The 20,566-nt window shown below is 43.6% G+C and overlaps 1 protein-coding gene across 2 annotated transcripts in view; it reads left to right on the top strand.

The window, feature by feature from the left end:
- Positions 1-20,566, top strand: part of RAD50 (RAD50 double strand break repair protein) — a 60,294-nt gene that overhangs the window by 26,828 nt on the left and 12,900 nt on the right. For both annotated transcript variants that reach the window (XM_075900349.1, XM_006128515.4), the window contains exons 13-21: positions 2,035-2,210; positions 3,705-3,942; positions 8,968-9,157; positions 9,848-9,974; positions 10,244-10,437; positions 10,852-10,962; positions 11,548-11,640; positions 12,218-12,331; positions 18,776-18,903. In XM_075900349.1, coding sequence (XP_075756464.1) covers positions 2,035-2,210; positions 3,705-3,942; positions 8,968-9,157; positions 9,848-9,974; positions 10,244-10,437; positions 10,852-10,962; positions 11,548-11,640; positions 12,218-12,331; positions 18,776-18,903 — 1,371 coding nt within the window. The remainder of the gene's footprint in view (positions 1-2,034; positions 2,211-3,704; positions 3,943-8,967; positions 9,158-9,847; positions 9,975-10,243; positions 10,438-10,851; positions 10,963-11,547; positions 11,641-12,217; positions 12,332-18,775; positions 18,904-20,566) is intronic.

Raw genomic sequence — 20,566 nt, 5'->3', positions numbered from 1 at the left:
ATAAATATGTGGATTTAAGATCAGAAGAGGCCATTATGCTAATCTGATCTTCTGCATAATACAGGCTAAAAACCTTACCCAGAAATCTCTATCAATCCCATAATTTCTGTTCGTAAAATTTTTGAGGCCTCAGTCCTTCAAGGGAGTACATATTGGCAAACCTCTTATGATGGGTCAAATCCAGTTTGAGACTCCATACAAGCATAAGGGTGCATCCATGCAGATCATGAGGTTGAACCTCTCTTGTCCGGCACCCTTGGGACCTGACCAATTCTGAACAAGAGAACTTTCCAGATCACAGAAGGTCAGTATTGTCTACCAGCACTACCAACACTTCCACTGCTTATAGGCCTGTTAGAGGACATTTAGGGGTAAATTAGAGCTAAACTACAGCACAGAATACTGAGAGCCAGGACTGGTGGCTGTAAGCAAACTTTATGGAACTGTAAGAAACTTGGCCACACATATGGTAAGTGGACATCCAGCAAACTAAAATCATTCTGGACTACAAATGTTTCTGGACCAGAGAGTTCTGACCTAGAGAGGTTCAACCTGTACAAGATATGGGACTCAGTGATACTGCAAATTCAGAAACAAGAAACACAATGATCAGCCCAGAACAGGGTCAGATTTAGAAAGGGGCATTATAGGTTGCAGTCCAGGGTGCTGGACTGCAGCAACTATAGCCCCTTCGTGCTTCCTTCCAGGCTGGCTCTGCCTGGAATGGTGGCGAAAGGGAGGTGCCAACACACTGCTGTTTATCTTCCCTTTCCTTACAATGATTCCATGACAAGCACTGCACTGGGGAGCTCTGTACTGGCGCTAGCCTTGCCTGCAGGCTCCGTTCTCCACATCTCCCATTTGCTGCGATTCCTGGCTAATGGAAACTAAGGAGACTGAGGCCTGCAAGCTAGTGCGGGCTGCACCATCACCAAATGGGATCTGCCCCAGGTAACTGCCCAGACCCCAACCTCCTACCTTAGCCCTCTGTACCCTAACTGCTCTCAGACCTACATCCCCAGCCCCTTCTCATACTCCAAATCCCAAACTCCCTTCCAGATTCCACACTCCAACCGTGAGCTCCCTTCCGCACCCAAACTCCTGCCCAGATCCTGCACCCCCAACCTCCTGCCGAGCCCACTTCCACACTCCCAATCCCTTAATTGCAGCCTTAAGCCTCCTGCACTTCAAATACCTCATCCCTAACCCAGAGCATACCAGACAGAGCCCTCAACCCTTCTCGCACTGCACCCACCCTCCTGCATCAGCATGCACCCCCCTCCTGTACACTGATCCCCTAATTTTTGGCTCCACTCTAGAGTCTAGGGGCTCCACAAAATCTAATAGTCCTCGGCCCCCTGAAAAGTTAATCCAGCCTGATCAAGAAATACACTCTTCTTGAAAAGAGTGACAATTTGAGTGGATTTTTCCCCCTTGTGGTCGTAGAATAATGTTTTATTCAATAATATAGATCTGAATTTTTATATTGGAAATATCCATGTACCAAGTATGTTGTGTAATGAACTTGAAGTTATATTCTTATAACTATTAGAAAGCAGTCTAATTTTAGGATTCCTAACAAAGATATTTTTTGCTTATGTAACTTAGCCCCTTCTCACAAGAATACTTAAGACAAAAGCCAGATCAACATATTTTTAGAAAATGGGTCAGTACACAAGTGGAGTTAACAACAATAAAAATGAAATTCAGATTTCATTTTTAGGAAGTAGTGACCATGGATTTATCATTTAGAAATGGTCTCTCAGAATAAGCTACAAACAAAAATGTATTGTTAGTAGACTTTTGAAGTGCAACATATTATCCCAGTATTCAAATTCGCATATAAATATTGTTATGTAATTCTTATAGTATTGAAATTATTCCGTATAGATTAGTTTTTCAGCCAAACTGACAGGAATTTGTCCAATATGAATTTCAGATTCGAGCTAACCTAATAATTTCTGGGCTATGATGGTTTGTAAACTTATTTTGGTGTCACTCTTTAATATAAGAATTTTCGTGTTCTTGTTTCAGCAAAGAACTCGTTTCAGCTGAACAAAATAAAAATCATGTCAGTATTGAGCTAAGAAAAAAAGAAGAGCAATTGTCCAGTTATGAAGACAAACTTTTTAATGTTTGTGGAAGTCAGGATTTTGATTGTGATCTATATAAACTTCAGGATGAAATTGAAAAGACTTCAAAGCAGCGAGGTATGTTTATGTATTATGTTTATGCTTATGAATTTCTTTACTTTCTTTTAAAACTCTTTTACATTTAAATTCCAGCTTTTGAGACCATAATACTGGCTGTTATATGCAATCCTTATTTTTATTTGTCATATGACCAGTAGTTAATATACATTTTGATATTAATCTGAAGGTGCCACGTTTAAGAATAAAATTATATTCAGTTTTCTTTAGTTTTATTTTTTTACTTATGTACTGCATGTAAACAGACATACAAATATTTTCTGTTCTTTTAATGAATTTGCTACCTTATTACTTCATTCTTATAAATTTAGTAGTAACTACTTTGACATAGAAAATATGTAGGTTCTGATCCTGGATTGTGTCAAAGCTGGAGAATATTCCGCTACCTGGAACGGCCAGATATACAAACCAATGTAAACTAGCAGCTGCAGCGTAGCTAGTTGTGCCTAATATTAGCAGAAGAGTCTGGTAGTAGTCAAAGAAAATTACAGTCAATTTCACAATTCATTTATTTAACAGAGAGAAAGAACAATTAAAGATCAAATATTCCCTTGTTCTGTTAATTTCACAGATATCAGCTCTGTTTCCCTCTACAGGCAGTCCCCGGGTTACGTACAAGCTAGGGACTGTAGGTTTGTTCTTAAGTTGAATCTGTATGTAAGTCGGAACTGGCGCCCAGATTCAGCCGCTGCTGAAACTGATGAGTTTCAACAGCGGCTGAATCTGGACGCCAGTTCTGACTTACATACAGATTCAACTTAAGAACCCCAGGCATCCCCAAGTCAGCTGCTGCTGAAACTGATCAGCGGCTGATTCCAGGAAGCCCGGGGCAGGGGCTTTCTGTAGTCAGCCGCTGGTCAGTTTCAGCAGCGGCTGATTTGGGGACGCCTGGGGCAGAGCAGCTGGGGTGCTGCTGGGTTGGTCCAGTAGCGCCGCCGCTCCTCGGCGCTACTGGACCAACCCAGCAGCACCCAAGCTGCTCTGCCCCAGGCGTCCTGATTCAGCCGCTGCTGAAACTGACCAGCAGTGGCTGAATCAGGACGCCTGGGACAGAGCAGCTGGGGTGCTGCCTGGTTGGTCCAGTAGCGCCCAGAGCGGCGCTACGGGACCAACCGGCAGCGCCCCAGCTGCTGTACCACAGGCATCCGGAGCAAAGCCACGGAGCACGGGGGCAGCGGGACAGCCCAGACGCGCCGTGGCTGTCCTGCTGCCCTCGGGCTTCGCGGCTTTGCTCTACTTTGCTCCCCGTCTCCCTGGTCTGCAGACCAGGGGGACGGGGAGCAAAGCGGCGGAACACGCGGGCAGCGTGCTCTGCCACTTTGCTTCCTCTCCCTGGTCTGCTGGAGACCAGGGAAACGGGCCCCGTTCGTAACTGCGGATCTGACATAAGTTGGATCCGCGTAACTCGGGGACTGCCTGTATAGTGCTACAAATTATTGTAGATTTGATTGTTCATTGCTTTAATTGACAAACTTCCATTTATTTTTTTTAAAGCTATGCTCGCTGGAGCTACAGCAGTTTATTCACAATTTATTACCCAGCTGACAGATGAGAACCAGTCATGTTGCCCAGTTTGTCAGAGGTTCTTTGAAACAGAGTCAGAACTTCAAGATGTAATTAGCGATCTGCAGTCCAAGTTACGTCTTGCTCCAGATAAACTGAAGTCAACAGAGTCTGAACTTAAAAGAAGAGAAAAGAAGCGTGATGAAATGATGGCACTTAAACCAATCAGGTAAGGTACCAAGCAGAGTATACTCCACCTCTTGTTACACACTTTTAAAAGGAAACATATTATCCTATTATTCCAAATGATGACAGTTCAAGTGCTTGTTCATGTGTATTTCAATTAGGTATGTGCAGATTGACATGCACAGTAGCTGAAATATGTTTTTCTCCTATCAGCTAGCTGTAAGATCAGCCCAGGTGCCCCCTGAAATGGTGCCAAAGCAACTCCTGTGTGAGTCACTAACTGGTACCCAGTATAGAGGCCTGCCATTCCAACCCCTCCTCAGTTCCTTCTTACCAGCAGTGATGTTAGCTGGAACTTCCCCTTGCTTGTCTCTTGCTTTCACAAGCAGATAAGTTTTAGTGTTAGTAGTTGTGTGTTTCGGTTACGGGAGTCCCTTCCTCCATTTTTCCTTCCGTCTCCAGAGCATGCCTCATTTTCCCAGTCTTCAAAATCTGCCAGTTGTGCACCAAGTGATTCCCACTCCTGTTTAAAGTGCCAGGGTAAGGGTAAACAGAAGGTCCACTGCAAGATTTGTCAGGAATTCTAACCAAGGACAAGTAAGGAAAGAGGGCAGCAGCTTAAAATTCTCCTTACGGAGATGGCACTCCTGCCACAGTTGGACCCCAGCACTGGAGACCTGGCACCTAGTACCACTTCCTCCATTAGGAGCACACAGTCAATGATATTGAAAAATGTGGCACTGAAGAAGGATGCAAACAGGGAGTGGCACCACCATGCAACTTCTTGGGAGCATTCCAGCCTATAGCACCAGTCTTCATTGCTGGTGCATGAAAAGAAAAGACCAGACAGGAGGTGATTTCCCTCTGCAAAAATGGGAGACCAGCCAGTATTGGCATCACAGATGGACCAGTGCTCTGAAATTTGAACTGAGGCTATGTTGACGCCTGTCCAGGGAAGGCAATCGAGTCTGGGCTAGCCGCAGTCACTGAGACCTTTGGAACACTTACCGCTCCCATCCATGCCAGAAGCTTTCCATGTGGTACAGGATTTGATGCACCACATGGCACTGTTCTCGCCTCCTAGACAAGACAGTGCTTCAGCACTGCCAGCTCCCTCCCAGCCCCCTGTGCAGTCCAAGGCAGAACTGGATATGGTGACACACTGGTCACAGTCCCCTTGGCAGAGGTCCATTGGATACCAACCATCTGGGAACTGTAGTTGATCACCTGTTTCTTTCCGATCTGCCTCACAAGGAGCGGCTCCACCATATACCTACTTAGAGTTGGACTTGTGCCACTCCTGATGCAGTAGCAGCAGGAGATCATCCTCCTGCTCTGTGTAGTGTGTCTCACAGTGGCAGAACACCTTCCTCCCCCATCCCACAGTAGGGGCCCTTTTGGACAGTCTGGGTCTTCCATTAAGCTCAAGGCAGGAGCCAAGGGTCTTGCTCGGGAACAGCCTTGGTGGATTCTGCAACGTTTATTCCATCACATGCGTGACCTCAATTGCTGATTCTGGCACCAAGGGTGGCAGCGGTTCTGATCCCATTGGCACTAGAGACAATTAAGGCCCCTGCTTTGTTCTTGGGGACAGACATACAAGCCAACATTGACAATGATGATAACACGGGCACCAGCACTGACATCAGCTCTAATGCCATCACTGAAACAGTTGACCGCCAAGCCTAGAGCACTGCAAGACATGCAGGCACAATCTGCGGTGATTTCATTGGCACTAGCACCTTTACCATTCCCAGCACTCCATCCACTAGGCTTACCACCCGGGTTAAGGGATTCTTTTGGCCACGATGAGAGGGAATATCCTCCCCCCTTTGGTAGCCTCCTTCTCTTTCTCACCAGATGAGATCTTGTCTTGGCCACGATGAGAGGGAATATCCTCCCCCCTTTGGTAGCCTCCTTCTCTTTCTCACCAGATGAGATCTTGTCTTGGTCCTCAGTAGCCCCAGCCCTGAAGAACTCCCGGATACTGCAGCAACTCTTACGTCACGTTGACCAGGATTGGGCATTAAAGTGAAGGAAATGGCTGATGAAACTGACCCTATGGTTGACATCCTAGTTTCCTCGGTCCCATCTAGACTTGTGCTGGCATTAATTGAAACAGTCATGGATATGACAAGGACCTTGTGGCAGACCCCAGCCACATTGCAACCTACAGCCAAGCTCTATGAGCACTGGTATTTCGTACTCTCCAAAGGGGATGAGTACTTTTTCTCATCCACAGTCTGATTGTCTGGTAGTAGATGCTGCCAACCAAAGAGAAACACAAGGTTTTCAGGGCCTGCCCAAAACAGGGGTGCCAAGAATTTAGACAGGTGGCCTTTAATTGTGCCTCACCAATCAGCAAGCCATCATCAATAGGTATGCCTATAATACCAGTTGGCAATGGCTACATTTACTGAGCTGCTCCCTTTGGACTTCAGTGCCAAGTTTTCGGCTTTGATCAAGGAGGAAAGGAGATTGATTTTCCAGGTAGCATTAGACTCAGCTGATGCACTATTAAGATCATAGCTACAGGGGTAGTCATGTGCCTGGGCTTATGGCTACAGGTATCAGGCCTCCTCTATGAGATCCAACAGACTATACAAGACCTCCTGTTTGAGGGAGAATCTCTTTTTGGAAAAAAACCAAGAGATTCAACAACCTCATGTCTGTAGTACCCTACATTGTGCGGCATGCCAGGCTCAGGCCACTTCAGTCATGGATGGCATCAATCTATCATCCAGCCTAGGACGATTTGGACAAGGTTATAACTCTGCCTCACCCAGTACTCGGTTCCTTCCTCTGGTGACTAAACCCGCAGGAGGGCTACTTATGGGTTCCCGTCACTCCTCCACAACCCATGTTGTCACTAATGATGGACGCATTGGACTTGGGATGAGGCACTCATTTGGAGGATCTCAAGACTCAAGGCCTCTGGTGTCAGGCCGACTTGACTCTCCACATCAACATCAAATGGTTAAGGGCATCATGCCGGGTGTGTCAAACCTTCTAGACTCACCTGTCAGGACATTGTGTATCAGTTATGATGGACAGTACACTAGAAATGTTCTATATCAACAAAGAGGGGGTGCATGCTCCTTTCCCCTGTGTCAAGAAACCTTTTTGCTGTGTAGAATGCTCAATTCTTCTGCAAACTTCCTACCTCCTGGGGTGCAAAAAAGCTGGTGGACCACCTCAGCAGGTTGTTTCATGGCCATGAGTGGTGCCAGATGTTTCCACATGTCACAAATTCTGTCTTCCAAAGGGGAGGCTTTCCTCAAATTGATATGTTCACCTTGTAACACAACAGGAAGTACCAATGGTTCTGCTCCTTGCAGGACCATAGCTCAGGCACCAGCACAAGGATGTTCTTTCTCCTGTAGGAAGGCAGCCTCCTGTACATTTCCCCACTCCTACCACTTGTACACACGTTTCTCCTCAAGATCCGGAGGGAATGAATTAAAGTCATATTGATTGCGCCAGCATAGCCCCATCAGCACTGGTATACATCTTTCTTTCCTACATGTCTGTAGAGACCCTGAACACCTTACCACTCTTCCCAGACCTTCTAATGCAGTGGGATCCCAATGGAGCAGCCGCGCTACTAGACCAACCCAGCAGCACCCGAGCTGCTCTGCCCCAGGCGTCCCCAAGTTAGCCGCTGCTGAAACTGACCAGCGGCTGACTATAGGAAGCCTGAGGCAGAGTTGCTCTGCCCCGGGCTTCCTGGAATCAGCTGCTGATCAGTTTCAGCAGCAGCTGACTTGGGGACGCCTGGGGTTCTTAAGTTGAATCTGTATGTAAGTCGGAACTGGTGTCCAGATTCAGCCGCTCTTGAAACTGATCAGTTTCAGCAGCGGCTGAATCTGGATGCCAGTTCCGACTTACATTCAGATTCAACTTAGGGACTGTAGGTTTGTTCTTATCTTGTACGTAACCCGGGGACTGCCTGTATGTACAACATTTCTAATTAAATCTACACTTTTCTACACTACAAACTTTTCAAATCAGCAGGTTACAGATATTACAGGAAAAGTAACCCTGAAATATTTTATACAGAGCCAGTGAGGGTATGTAAAAGACACAACAAATAGGAGCAGCTACATGCTTAGCTATCTTTTTAGGCTGCAAAAATGAAGGGAAAGAACACATTTATACATCAGAAAGTACAATACCTGCTTTGGCCAGACTTTTAATCTGTCTTTCCAGACTGCAGAAACAAAGGGGGGAAAAAAACATGTTTAAAGGCAATGCCTATTGTGACTGACCCCTTACCACTATCCCAGACCCCTATTAAGTTTTACATATCCCAACAACCTATTAACATCCCTAATCTATCCCTGCATGTATTGAATTTTATCCCTTGACATTAGATATTTCATTAGATACTACTAATTGTTGACATCTTTGGAATTTACTAGATGGCACCAAATAGCAGTTAATGCTTAAAAAAAATCACCAGGATGATCCTATACAAAGATTAATTCTCCTTGCGTCAAAATTAGCTGCATCATTTCAACTGGAAAAAAATGATCATGCAAGGCACTTTGAATTACTTTCCTTTTCTTCTCTTCCTGAAAGTAAAACCCAAAACAAAACTGAAAAAAAATAAGGTTAGCATTCTTGTCAGTACATCAAATAGGGGTTGAGGAAAACACATGCATTTTGCAAAGAGAGAAAGGGTCTCCAGGCTCAAGAAGCTTTGGGAACTTGTTTTCTGTTATTAGCTCAGGGCTTAGTGGCTAAGAGAGGAAAAAAAATAGACAATATAAAAAGCTGGGCTCCTTTTCCTTCACAAGATGGTAGTATTGCATGGTGGTTTTCTGTAAGATATGAGACTAGCATGAGCACATTGCTTTGATAAGTTTCCTTGGTTTTGAACTGACTTAGTTACTGTAGACTGATGAATGAGATGACCAGATGGTCAGGTTTCAGTAAGTGACAGTTTATGTAAAATAGTTCCATCTATTCCAATTTTAAATCCTAGCACAACTTACCCATTATATTGAGCTTAAGCTACTATTTTAAAATGGTCAATTGTTGTTATAAATTTGTATTTTATATTAAGGCAGACCATAACTGAACTTAAAGAAAAAGACATACCAGACTTAAGAAACAAGCTACAGAATATAAATAGAGATATTCAGCGCCTAAAGAGCGATGTAGAAGAGCAGGATACTCTCTTAAATACTGTTATTCCTGAGGAGGAAAGTGCCAAAGCATGTTTACAAGACATAACACTTATGGAAAGGTACCAGGTAAGTTTACTAGACTTTTGAATGAATAACTCAACACTCTCTTAGTTATGCAGTCAGTCATTGTTCCTTGAAATTTTGGAGGATCTCAAAGCCAATATATCAAAAAAGAATTTAAAAAAAATATCAGACTTATCACAGGGTGATGATAATAATACAGTATATATTTGTATAGTGCCCTTAATTTCAGATGATCTAGAAATGCTTTACAAACAATTCACAAGCATCCCTGAATTTTGTAGAGTTCCATGGTGGAAGTAGGAAAGAGATCTTTTTTTCCTATGTTCTTCGGGCCTTCAAGTGGGAACAAAAACTTTTGGAAACTATGGAATAGTGACTGAACTATCCTTGAAAGCCCTAACCTTCTGCCACTGTATTCCAATTCTTCTTGCATCTGGGTTTCATACTGTGTGCCTCTCCAAATATTGTCCCTTTGCTATAGCGCCATTTGCCCCATAATTAAGTGAAAATACTCATGCAGCACAATGTTCCTTTTTAAAAAAACAACAAAAGCTGATATTTAGTTTCTGTTGTATCAAACTATGGCATTTTATTTAAAGAAGGTGTCAAATGTTCAGTTCAAAATAAATTATGCAATTTTGGAATTAGAGTTGTACCGTCTATAGTATAAACTCAATTTCTAATACACTAATATTAGTGTCTAATATTTAACTTTTTTCCTGTTACTTTCAGACTGATTTAAGGGATGTTGAACGAAAAATTGCCCAGCAGGGCACTAAACTGCAAGGAGTAGACTTAGGTCGAACTGTTCTACAAGTAAGCCAGGAAAAACAAGAAAAAAAACACCTATGGGATACAGGTAAATCATATAAGAAATCTGGTAGTTTCCCATTCCACAGCCTTAATGCATTTTAAATATTGAAGGTAACTTTTAAAAACTTATTTTATTAAAATCTCTGTTTTAAGGAAATCATATTTCAGGCATATGCACTGCTCATTTTTCATTGGACTATTTTGTATGTTATGATTATCATCTGATTCTAAGAGAAAGATTTCAGTTTTTGTAGAGTAACAGGTTTTGGTTAATGTAAGATTGATTAAATGTGGAGTTTTTTTATTTTTATGCAGTTACTGGTAAAATTGAGTTAAATCAAAAACTTAAACAGGACCAACAGACTCAAATCCAGCAGCTAAAGAGCACAGTGAATGAACTTAAAGCAGAAAAGCTACAAATTTCCAGTAATATGCAGCGTCGACAACAACTGGAGGATCAGACTGTAGAATTATCCACTGAAGTTCAGTCTTTATACAGAGAGCTCAAAGTAAGAAAATCCAATTGTAATACTTTTATTTTTGCAGAATACTTTTATTTTTGCAGAAGTATTGTTAAATATTGAATTTAAGTGGAGTTACACAGATATTAATTTTGTTATAACATTATCAGTTATCGTGGAAACTTTTTTTTTAATTCCTACTTTTTATTTTGCCACCATATAAATTTAAGGTCCTATATTGCTTGCTTTGTCTCCATAGTAACAATTTCATTCCCATTGAAGAGAGAAACATTCTTACTTTAAAAAATTCCAATGACAGAAAGCCAATGTTCACATGGATGCATGTGTTATTTTCACAGTTTTACAAGCAATAACAGGAAATATTATCTAAGGTATTGAAAAAGTAAAGATAGATTTCTGATGGAAGTTAGGCATCTTGGGTTTTTTTTCTTTTCTTTCCAGGAAGCGAAGGATCAGCTATTTCCTTTGGAAGCAACTTTAGAAAAACTTCAGCAGGAAAAAGTAGATCTAATCAACAAAAAGAACACAAGTAACAAAGTAACACAAGAGAAGGTTAGACTACTTATCACACATTAGTGAAATGTATTTTGCTTAGGTTGGAATAGTAGAAATTCAGTCAATTAAAATGACACTTCTTAATGCAGAGGTGCAGGGCCTTTGTCATACAGAAATTTGCCTTGTTGAGGATTGTGGTGGATTTACAGAGTAGAAGATTAATGTGAAGCAAACTGTTAGATATGTGTGATTCTTTATTTAGAATTTATATTAATACCATTGCCAAGCCACCTGGCTACTTAACATTTCTGACAAGTAATTAAAATTGATAAACTGTAGTGATAAAATAAATAGTCTTGTTAGGAGAAAAAAAATTCTAACAATAAAAATAATTATGCATCTCTCTACTAGAAAATATACATTTTAATGTGTTTTGAAAAATGTGGTAATATGAGGTAAATTGGATTATACCTGGTTTTTAATAACTATATGGTTTCACAGTTAAGTAAGCGTTGGCTGTGATGATAATCTTCACTTTGGAAATGGTATTTAAAATTTGTGCAGTTCTGTGAAAAAACACACACACACACACCCCTTTTCTTTAGACTAAAACCTGTATTTCATTTGATAATTTTCCCACAGATAAATGAGATCAAAGAGAAAGCTAAAAATATCCATGACTATGTGAAAGTAATTGAGAACTATATTCAGGGAGGAAAAGAAGATTATAAAAAGGTAATTTTATAATAAACCTAAAAAATATTCTTAAACTTTATTTTTTACTAGAAGATTTACCTGGTAAATCTCAGATCCTTGTCAGTTTTTGTTTTTTGGAAAATAATATGAAAATGTACGTACTTCATTTAAATCATTGCTCTAGGGTTGGCCTATGGATCAGGAGCTCAGAGTGAGGAATGCAGCAAACTGTGTACTTCTGCTTTGTCAGAGAGTGAGGGGAACAGCCAGCAATGTCCCCATACAAATCCCCGCCTTCTCTAAAGGGCACCTGGGTGGTTTTAGGTTCGAGTCTGGGGTAGTCCCATATGAGGGAGAAGGGCGCATCCCCATCCAGCCCCTTTCACCTGCCTAATGATTCTTTCTCTTTTCTGTATGGTTTTATGAGAAGCAATTCCATTCCAGGCACATCCTATTTTCTTGGCACGTCCAAACCCTTACCTTGTTTTAAGTTACGATAACAAGAAGCTGTATATCAAATTTGGTGATCCTATCTCTTACTGTTTAGGAGGAGTTCTTGAACAGACAAACTCAAATATATAGTAGATGAAACTAACAAAGTTTCCTTTTTCTATAGCAAAAAGAGTCTGAACTTGATGAAATAAAAACTCAACTAGCTGATTGTGAAAAACAGAAAGAAAAGATAAGTAAAGAGATGGGAACAATTAGACAAGACATTGATACTCAAAAGGTAGGTTCCTATTGGTCTTGGTTTATAATAGTGAGTATACTGAATGGTTAGGCCTTCATTATGTGACTGGGCCCAGCCAAGTAGTTCCAGCACTCATGCAGAGCTGCAATGACTCAGGAGCAGTGTTCCCTCTAAGATTTTCCATCCATAGCGGAGTAAGTATTGTCTTGTGCACCAATATTGAGGTCATGTGCGCTTGTTTGGATGTGTGCCATGGTGGCACCCAAGTTATTAACAAATATATTATAAATATCTTATAAACCTCTCCCTTTTCCCCTGTGCTGCAAGTCTCCCACTTTCCCCTACCCCCATCTGCTCCCCTGGTGCCTGCTGCTGCCCCTCACCCTTCTCTGCTGTTCTGGCTCCTGCCCTTCTCACTCCCCTCAGCCCTCCTGGGATCTGACCCCTTCCCCATCCTCTCTGACCCCTGCACTTGCCCTTTCCTCATGTGCCCACACCGCCACTAGCCCCACTCTGGTCATTTGTAGTGGCCCCTCCCCTTCCCCTCTCCTAACACCTCCTTTTGCCCACCTGCCCTGCCTCTGCCCTCTGGTGCCCCTCTACTCCCCTCCCTGTGTCTGCCCTTTTGCTTTACCCTCACAATCCCCCTGGCACCTGCACCTTCCCTTACCCTGTGCACCCTCCTGGTGCCTTCCTCTTCCCTCACTGCTCCTGCCCTCCCAACACCTGCCCTTCTTGCCCTCTTCCTCCGTGGTGCCCACCCCCTCAGCACCCTCTTCCCCAATTCTCATTCCCCTCTCTGTCCTTCATCCTCTGCCTTCCTCATCCCCATCCCTTTTTTCAGCCCCTCTTCTCCTGGTATCCTCTCCTCCCCTCTCCTCTTCTTTCCTCTTCCCCCATTGTCCCTCCTCACAACACCCTGTCCCCTCCCTTCTCCCATCCCCACTGACAACTTCCCTCTCCCCTCTCCACTCCTTGTGCCATTTCCTCTCATTGTCTCCTCTTGGACCCCTAGCATTTGTCTCTCCTCCACCCTATCAGTTGGTGCCTTCCCCTTTCTTCTCTGCCCGGACTCCCTCCTCTTCCCTCAGCACAAGCCCCTTCCTCTCCTCACCCCCACCTTCCCCTTAGTTCTCCGCCTGCTCCTTCCACCTTTCTGACACCTGCACCCCTCAACCACTTGGTGCTGGAGAAGGGTAGCATGGTGAGCGGCTTCCCTGTATCCTGGGACTGGAACTGGGGTCATGATGCTATTTTTAATACCCTGGCCCTGGACCAGGAGTAGCTGCATTGTGTCCCGGCTTCAGTCCCAGCACACAGGGCAGCCGCCTGCCACACAGTACCGCCCCAGGAGCAGGTTGGGCTGGGGCTGCATGGTAGCTTCTGGGGCTGGGACTGTGGTACTAAAAATAGCACCACAGCCTCGACTCCAGGCCCGGTACATGGGGTGCGGCCATGTGATGGACAGCTGCCCCGTGTGTCGGGACTGGAGCTGGGATTGCAGTGTAGCTACTCAGATCAAGCAGCCGCCTTGTGGCCCACCCTGCCACAGCTGCAGTCCTAGGGAAGGTGGCTGCCCAGCTGCTCCTAGGGCAGGGCAGCTGCCCATCCCGCCACCCTGCTCCAGTTGAGCAGCCACTGCGTAGGTCTGAAAGGAGATGGGCAGAACTCAAATTGTTGGCATACGCTCAAGTAGGCATGCACCTTAAAGGGAACTTAGCTCAGAAGTGATCCACACAGGCACAAGAGTATTTCCACATAGATCAATTTAAGAACATAAGAACAAGGCCAGGTAGGCAGGCAGAACTTCAGAGTCTCAATGCGTGGATGAGACGATGGTGTAGGGAGGAGGGGTTTAGATTTATTGGGAACTGGGGACACTTTTGGGAGAGGGGGAGCCTATACAGGAAGGATGGGCTCCACCTAAACCAAAGTGGATCCAGACTGCTGGCACTAAACATTAAAAAGGTCATAGAGCAGTTTTTAAACTAAGAGAGGGGGGAAAGCTGATTGGTGCGGAGGAGTACGTGGCTCAGATGGAGACTTCTCTTGGAGAGTCCATTGATGGAGATTCTCTAGGTTTTAGTCAGAAAGGGTATGTCTACACTACCATCCTAGTTCGAACTAGGGTGGTTAATGTAGTCAATCGAAGTCGCAAATGAAGCCCGGGATTTAAATATTCCGGGCTTCATTTGCATCTTGCCGGGCACCGCCATTTTTAAATCCCCGGTAGTTCGGACACCATGCCCGCGGCTACACGAATTAGGCTTTCTAATTCGAACTACCATTACTCCTCGTGTAGCCTAATTCGAACTACCTACTCCGTGTCGTGTGTAGCCGCGGGCATGGAGTCCAAACTACTGGGGATTTAAAAATGGCGGCGCCCGGCAAGATGCAAATGACTGCTTCTTGGAGCAGCTGGTACAGGAACCCACAAGGGGAGAGGCAATTCTCGATTTAGTCCTGAGTGGAGGGCAGGATCTGATCCAGGAGGTAACTATTACAGGACTGCTTGGGAATAGTGACCATATTATAATAACATTTAATATTCCTGTGGTGAGAAGAACACCTCAGCAGTCCAACACTCTGGCATTTAATTTCAAAAAGGGGATTTATGCAAAAATGAGGAGGTTAGTTAAACAGAAATTAAAAGATACAGTGACTAGAGTAAAATCCTTGCAAACTGCATGGAAACTTTTTAAAGACACCGTAATAGAGGCCCAACTTAAATATATACCCCAAATTAAAAAACATATTAAGAGACCAAAAAAAGAGCCACCGTGGCTTAAAAACCATTTAAAAGAAGCAGTGAGAGATAAAAAGGCATCTTTTAAAAAGTGGAAGTCCAATCCTAGTGAGGTAAATAGAAAGGAACATAAATACTACTAAATTAAGTGTATAAATGTAATAAGAAAAGCCAAAAAAGATTTTGAGGAACAGCTAGCCAAAAACTCAAAAAGTAAAAGCAAAATGTTTAAGTACATTAGAAGCAGGAAGCTTGCTTAAAAACCAGTGGGGCCCCTGGATGATCGGGATACAAAAGGAGAAATCAAGGACAATAAAGCCATTGCGGAGAGACTGAATGATTTCTTTTCTTCAGTCTTCAGTGCTGAGGATGTTAGGGAGATTCCCAAACCTGCACGGTCCTTTGTGGGTGATGAATGTGAGGAACTGTCCTGGATTGAAGTGTCAGTAGAGAAGGTTTTGGAACAAATTGAAAAACTTAATAGTAACAAATCACCGGGACCAGATGGCATTCACCCCAGGGTTCTGAAAGAACTCAAATGTGAATTTGTGGAACTATTAACTGTGGTTTCTAGCCTATCCTTTAAATCAGCTTCTGTACCCAAGGACTGGAAGACACCTAATATAATGCCAATATTTAAAAAGGGCTCTAGAGGCAACCCTGGCAAGTACAGACCGGTAAGTCTAATGTCAGTACTGGGCAAATTAGTTGAAACAATGGTAAAGAATAAAATTGTCAGACACATAAAAGAACATAATTTGTTGGGCAAAAGTCAACATGGTTTCTGTAAAGGGAAATCATCTCTTTCTAATCTATTAGAGTTCTTTGAAGGGTTTAACAAACATGTGGACAAGGGGGATCCAGTAGATATAGTATACTTAGATTTCCAGAAAGCCTTTGACAAGGTCCCTCACCAAAGGCTCTTGTATAAATTAGGTTGTCATGGGATGAGAGGGAAGATCCTTTCATGGATTGAGAACTGGTTAAAAGACAGGAAACAAAGGGTAGGAATAAATGGTACATTTTCAAAATGGAGAGGTGTAACTAGTGGTATTCCCCAAGGATCAGTCCTAGGACCAATCCTATTCAACTTATTCATAAACGATCTAGAGAAAGGGGTAAGCAGTGAGGTAGCAAAGTTTGCGGACAATACTAAACTGTTCAAGATAGTCAAGACCAAAGCAGACTGTGAAGAACTTCAAAAAAATCTCACCAAACTGAGTGATTGGGCAACAAAATGGTAAATGAAATGTAATGTGGATAAGTGTAAAGTAATGCACATTGGAAAAAATAACCCCAGCTACACATACAATATGATGGGGGGCTAATTTAGCTACAACTAATCAGGAAAGAGATCTTGGAGTTTTTATGGATAGTTCTCAGAAAATGTCCATGCAGTGTGCAAAAAAGCAAATAGGATGCTAGGAATTATTTAAAAAGGGATAGACAATAAGACGAAGAATATCTTACCGCCCCTATATAAAACTGTAGTATGCCCATATCTTGAATACTGCATACAGATGTGGTCTCCTCACCTGAAAAAAGATATTTTGGCATTAGAAAAGAGCAACTAAAATTATTAGGGGTTTGGAACGGGTCCCATATGAGGAGAGGCTAAAGAGACTGGGACTTTTCCATTTAGAAGAGAGGAGACTGAGGGGGGATATGATAGAGGTGTATAAAATCATGAGTGGTGTGGAGAGGGTGAATAAAGAAAAGTTATTTACTTGTTCCCATAATATAAGAACTAGAGGATACCAAATGACATTAATGGGTAGCAGATTTAAAACTAATAAAAGAAAGTTCTTCTTCACACAGCATACAGTCAACCTGTGGAACTCCTTGCCAGAGGGGGCTGTGAAGGCTAGGACTATAACAGAGTTTAAAAAAGAGCTAGATAAATTCATGGAGGTTAGGTCAATTAAAGGCTATTAGCCAAGGGGTAAAAAATGGTGTTCCTAGCCTCTGTTTGTCAAAGGCTGGAGAAGGATGGCAGGAGACAAATTGCTTCATCATTGTCTTTGGTCCACCCCCTCCGGGGCACCTGGCACTGGCCACTGTCAGCAGACAGGATACTGGGCTAGATGGACTTTTGGTCTGACCCGGTATGGCCGTTCTTATGCTCTTGTATATATGTATTTGTATATCAAAAGAAAGGAGTTCCCATTCGAGTGTAGGACCAGTGTTAACGAGGCCAATTCAGTCAAGATGAATGTGGCTCACTAATCACTCCAAATCTTATTCAGTCCTCATTTGATTGTGTTACATTTGCAAATGAACTGCAGCTCTATTGTTTCTCTTTGTAGTCTGATTTTGAAGGTTTATGTTTTGTTTTTTGTAGAAGAATGGCTTACTTTAACCTCCCTGGACACTCAGTAATGGATTTAAAGTGCTTGCCTACTGGTTTATGTATATTAACTTTCTTGATGTCTGATTTGTGTCTATTTAATCCTTTGGCACAGAGACTGTTCATTTTGGCCAATATTCATGGCAGAGGGGCATTGCTGATATATGATGACATATATCATGGTAGTAGATGTGCAGATGGATGAGCCCCTGATGGTGTGGCTTATGTGGTTGGATTCTGTGATGGTGTCGCTTGTATAGATATGTGGACAGAGTCAGCAATGGGATTTGCCAGAGGGATAGGTTCCTGTGATAGTGTTTCTGTCGTGTGGAGTGTGTTTGATTATGAGTATTTGCTTCAGGTTGGGGCTCTGTCTGTAGGCAAGGACTAGCCTATCTCCCAAGGTCTGTGAGAGTGAGGGGTCATTTTCCAGAATAGGTTGTAGGATGCGCTGGAGGGGTTTTAGCTGGGGGCTGTAGGTTATAACCAGCAGTGGTCTGTTATTTTCCTTGTTGGCCTGTCCTGTAGTAGCTGACTTCTAGGTACTTTTCTGGCTCTTTCAATCTGTTTCTTTGCTTCCCCAGGTCGGTATTTTAGTTTTAAGAATTTTTTATAAAGATCTCGTAGGTGTTTGTTTCTGTCTAAGGGATTGGAACAGAGAGGGTTGTATCTTAGGATTTGGCTGTAGATAATGAATTGTGCGATGTATCGTGGATGGAAGCTAAAGACATGTAGGTAAGAATAGTGGTCAGTAGATTTCCAGTTTAGGGTGGTGTTTTTGTGACCATCTTTTATTTGTACTGTGACGTCCAGGAAGTGGATCTCCTATGTGGATTATTCCAGGCTGAGGTTGATAGTGGGGTGGAATTTTGGGTTTAAAGCCACCTAAGAATGAGGGCCCTTTAAGGAAATACAGAAATCAAGATATCAGAAGCCACTAGTCATTCTTGAACATGTTCATCAGCTTGTACTTGTGTTTTTTTTAATATTTGAAATACTTTGGTGATGTATTTATCAAATACTGTTTACATTCTCAAACATTAGATTGGATTTATCCCATTTTCCCCATCATATTATCTGTTTTATCAGAATAAAATATTACTGACATACCTAATTTTTGATTGGAAAGCAAAAATACAATTGGCATGTCTGATATTCTGTTATTAATTAATAATAATAATAATAATTGTAATAGACATTTTGAGGCATACATGGTTCATGGAAAATTTCTTCTAATATGATTTATCTCTCCAGAGCCATTGAATGGAGAAAATATTTCAAAGTAATCTAAGCTTTCATTTAGCTATTGAAAGTTATGGATTTTTGTAAAATCATATGGAATTCAAAAACGCATCTATCTGTTGGACCATTTGACTTTATTTGAATTTAGATTCAAGAAAGATGGCTAGAGGATAACCTTACATTAAGAAAAAGAAATGAAGAGCTAAAAGAAGTTGAAGAAGAACGAAAACAATATATGAAGGAGATGGGGGAAATGAAAGTTCCACAACTAAAAAAGTAGGGTTATTATTATTATTATTATTTTTTTTGATTTCTTAAATGTTGAGCAGGAGTCTTCAAAAAATTTAACCGCATCTTAACAAAGAGATTGTTTCATGAACCACTTTACTGTCCACTCACACAATCTACTTCCCCTCCACTATGTCATGTACAGCATAAACTAATTGTTTAAATTGAAAAGTGATGCTAATTAAAAGAACATTAAATATTTTTCTGTATATTTGTGTCATTTAGCACTTGGAAGTAAGAAGGAGGCAAGCAAGTTTTTTGGATTTTGGCCAGCAAATGTTCCAGAAAGTGTAGCTTTGAGGACTGCTGATTTACATAATCTCCAAAGGTCTAAAGTTACATGTACGCATAAATCCATTTGATGTTGGTGGGACTCCTCATGCAAGTAGTCAGTCATTCATGCATGTTTGCAGGATCAGTCCCCAATTTAATTATACAGGCAGTCCCCGAGTTACGAACGGGGCTTTTCTCGCCCTGGAGGACGGGAGCGGCGGGACGCCCACATGCGCCGCGGTCCGCCGCCCCCGTCCTCCGGGGCGAGAAAAGCTGCTCCCCGTCTCCCTGCTCTGCAGGGAGACGGGGAGCTAAAGACTTGGAGCACGCCCGCAGCGGGACAGCCCGGGCGCGCTTGAGCTGTCCCCCTGCGGGCGTGCTCCGTGGCTTTCCTCCCCGTCTCCCGACCAGCAGACCAGGAAGATGGGGAGCAAAGCCTCGGAGCACGCCCGCAGTGGGACAGCCGCGGCGCACCTGGGCTGTCCCGCTGCGGGCGTGCTTCAAGGCTTTGCTCCCCGTCTCCCTGGTCTGCTGGCGGGGGGGGTGCAGCTAGTGCCTCCCCCCCAGCAGACCAGGCTATTCTTGCCTACCCCTGGGGTAGAGCAGCTGGGGGCTGCCGGGTTGGTCCCGCAGCGCCGCTCCGGACCAACCCGGCAGCACCCCAGCTGCTCTGCCCCAGGCGTCCTGATTCAGCCGCTGCTGGTCAGTTTCAGCAGCGGCTGAATCAGGACGCCTGGGGCAGAGCAGCTGGGGTGCTGCTGGGTTGCTCCAGTAGCGCCGAGGAGCCGCGCTACTGGAGCAACCCAGCAGCACCCCAGCTGCTCTGCCCCAGGCGTCCCCAAGTCAGCCGCTGCTGAAACTGACCAGCGGCTGACTATAGGAAGCCCGAGGCAGAGTTGCTCTGCCCCAGGCTTCCTGGAATCAGCCGCTGATCAGTTTCAGCATCAGCTGACTTGGGGACGCCTGCGTTTCTTAAGTTGAATCTGTATGTAAGTCAGAACTGGCGTCCAGATTCAGCCACGGTTGAAACTGATCACTTTCAGCAGCAGCTGACGCCAGTTCCGACTTACAAACAGATTCAACTTAAGAACAAACCTACAGTCCCTATCTTGTACATAACCTGGGGACTGCCTGTATATACTTTGTGACTACAGGTTTGATCTCCCTGGTCCAGCACCCTTGGGACCTAAGCAGCCTTGAAAAAGGGCGTTTGCTGGACCAGGGGAAGTCAGACCTCTGAGCTCTCCCAGGGGTCCCCTTCTGTCTGCTACTTCAGGAGAATCTGGAGGCTTCACCTCCTCTGGCCCATCTGCCTGGCTCTGATGCCCCCAGCCTGCTCCCAGGGCTCTGCTGCCTGACCCAATGGCTCTCTGCCACC

This window comes from Pelodiscus sinensis, chromosome 17 (genome assembly GCF_049634645.1).
Source record: "Pelodiscus sinensis isolate JC-2024 chromosome 17, ASM4963464v1, whole genome shotgun sequence".
In the NCBI taxonomy this organism is placed as follows: domain Eukaryota; kingdom Metazoa; phylum Chordata; order Testudines; family Trionychidae; genus Pelodiscus; species Pelodiscus sinensis.
This window is presented reverse-complemented; position numbering and strand designations above follow the sequence as displayed.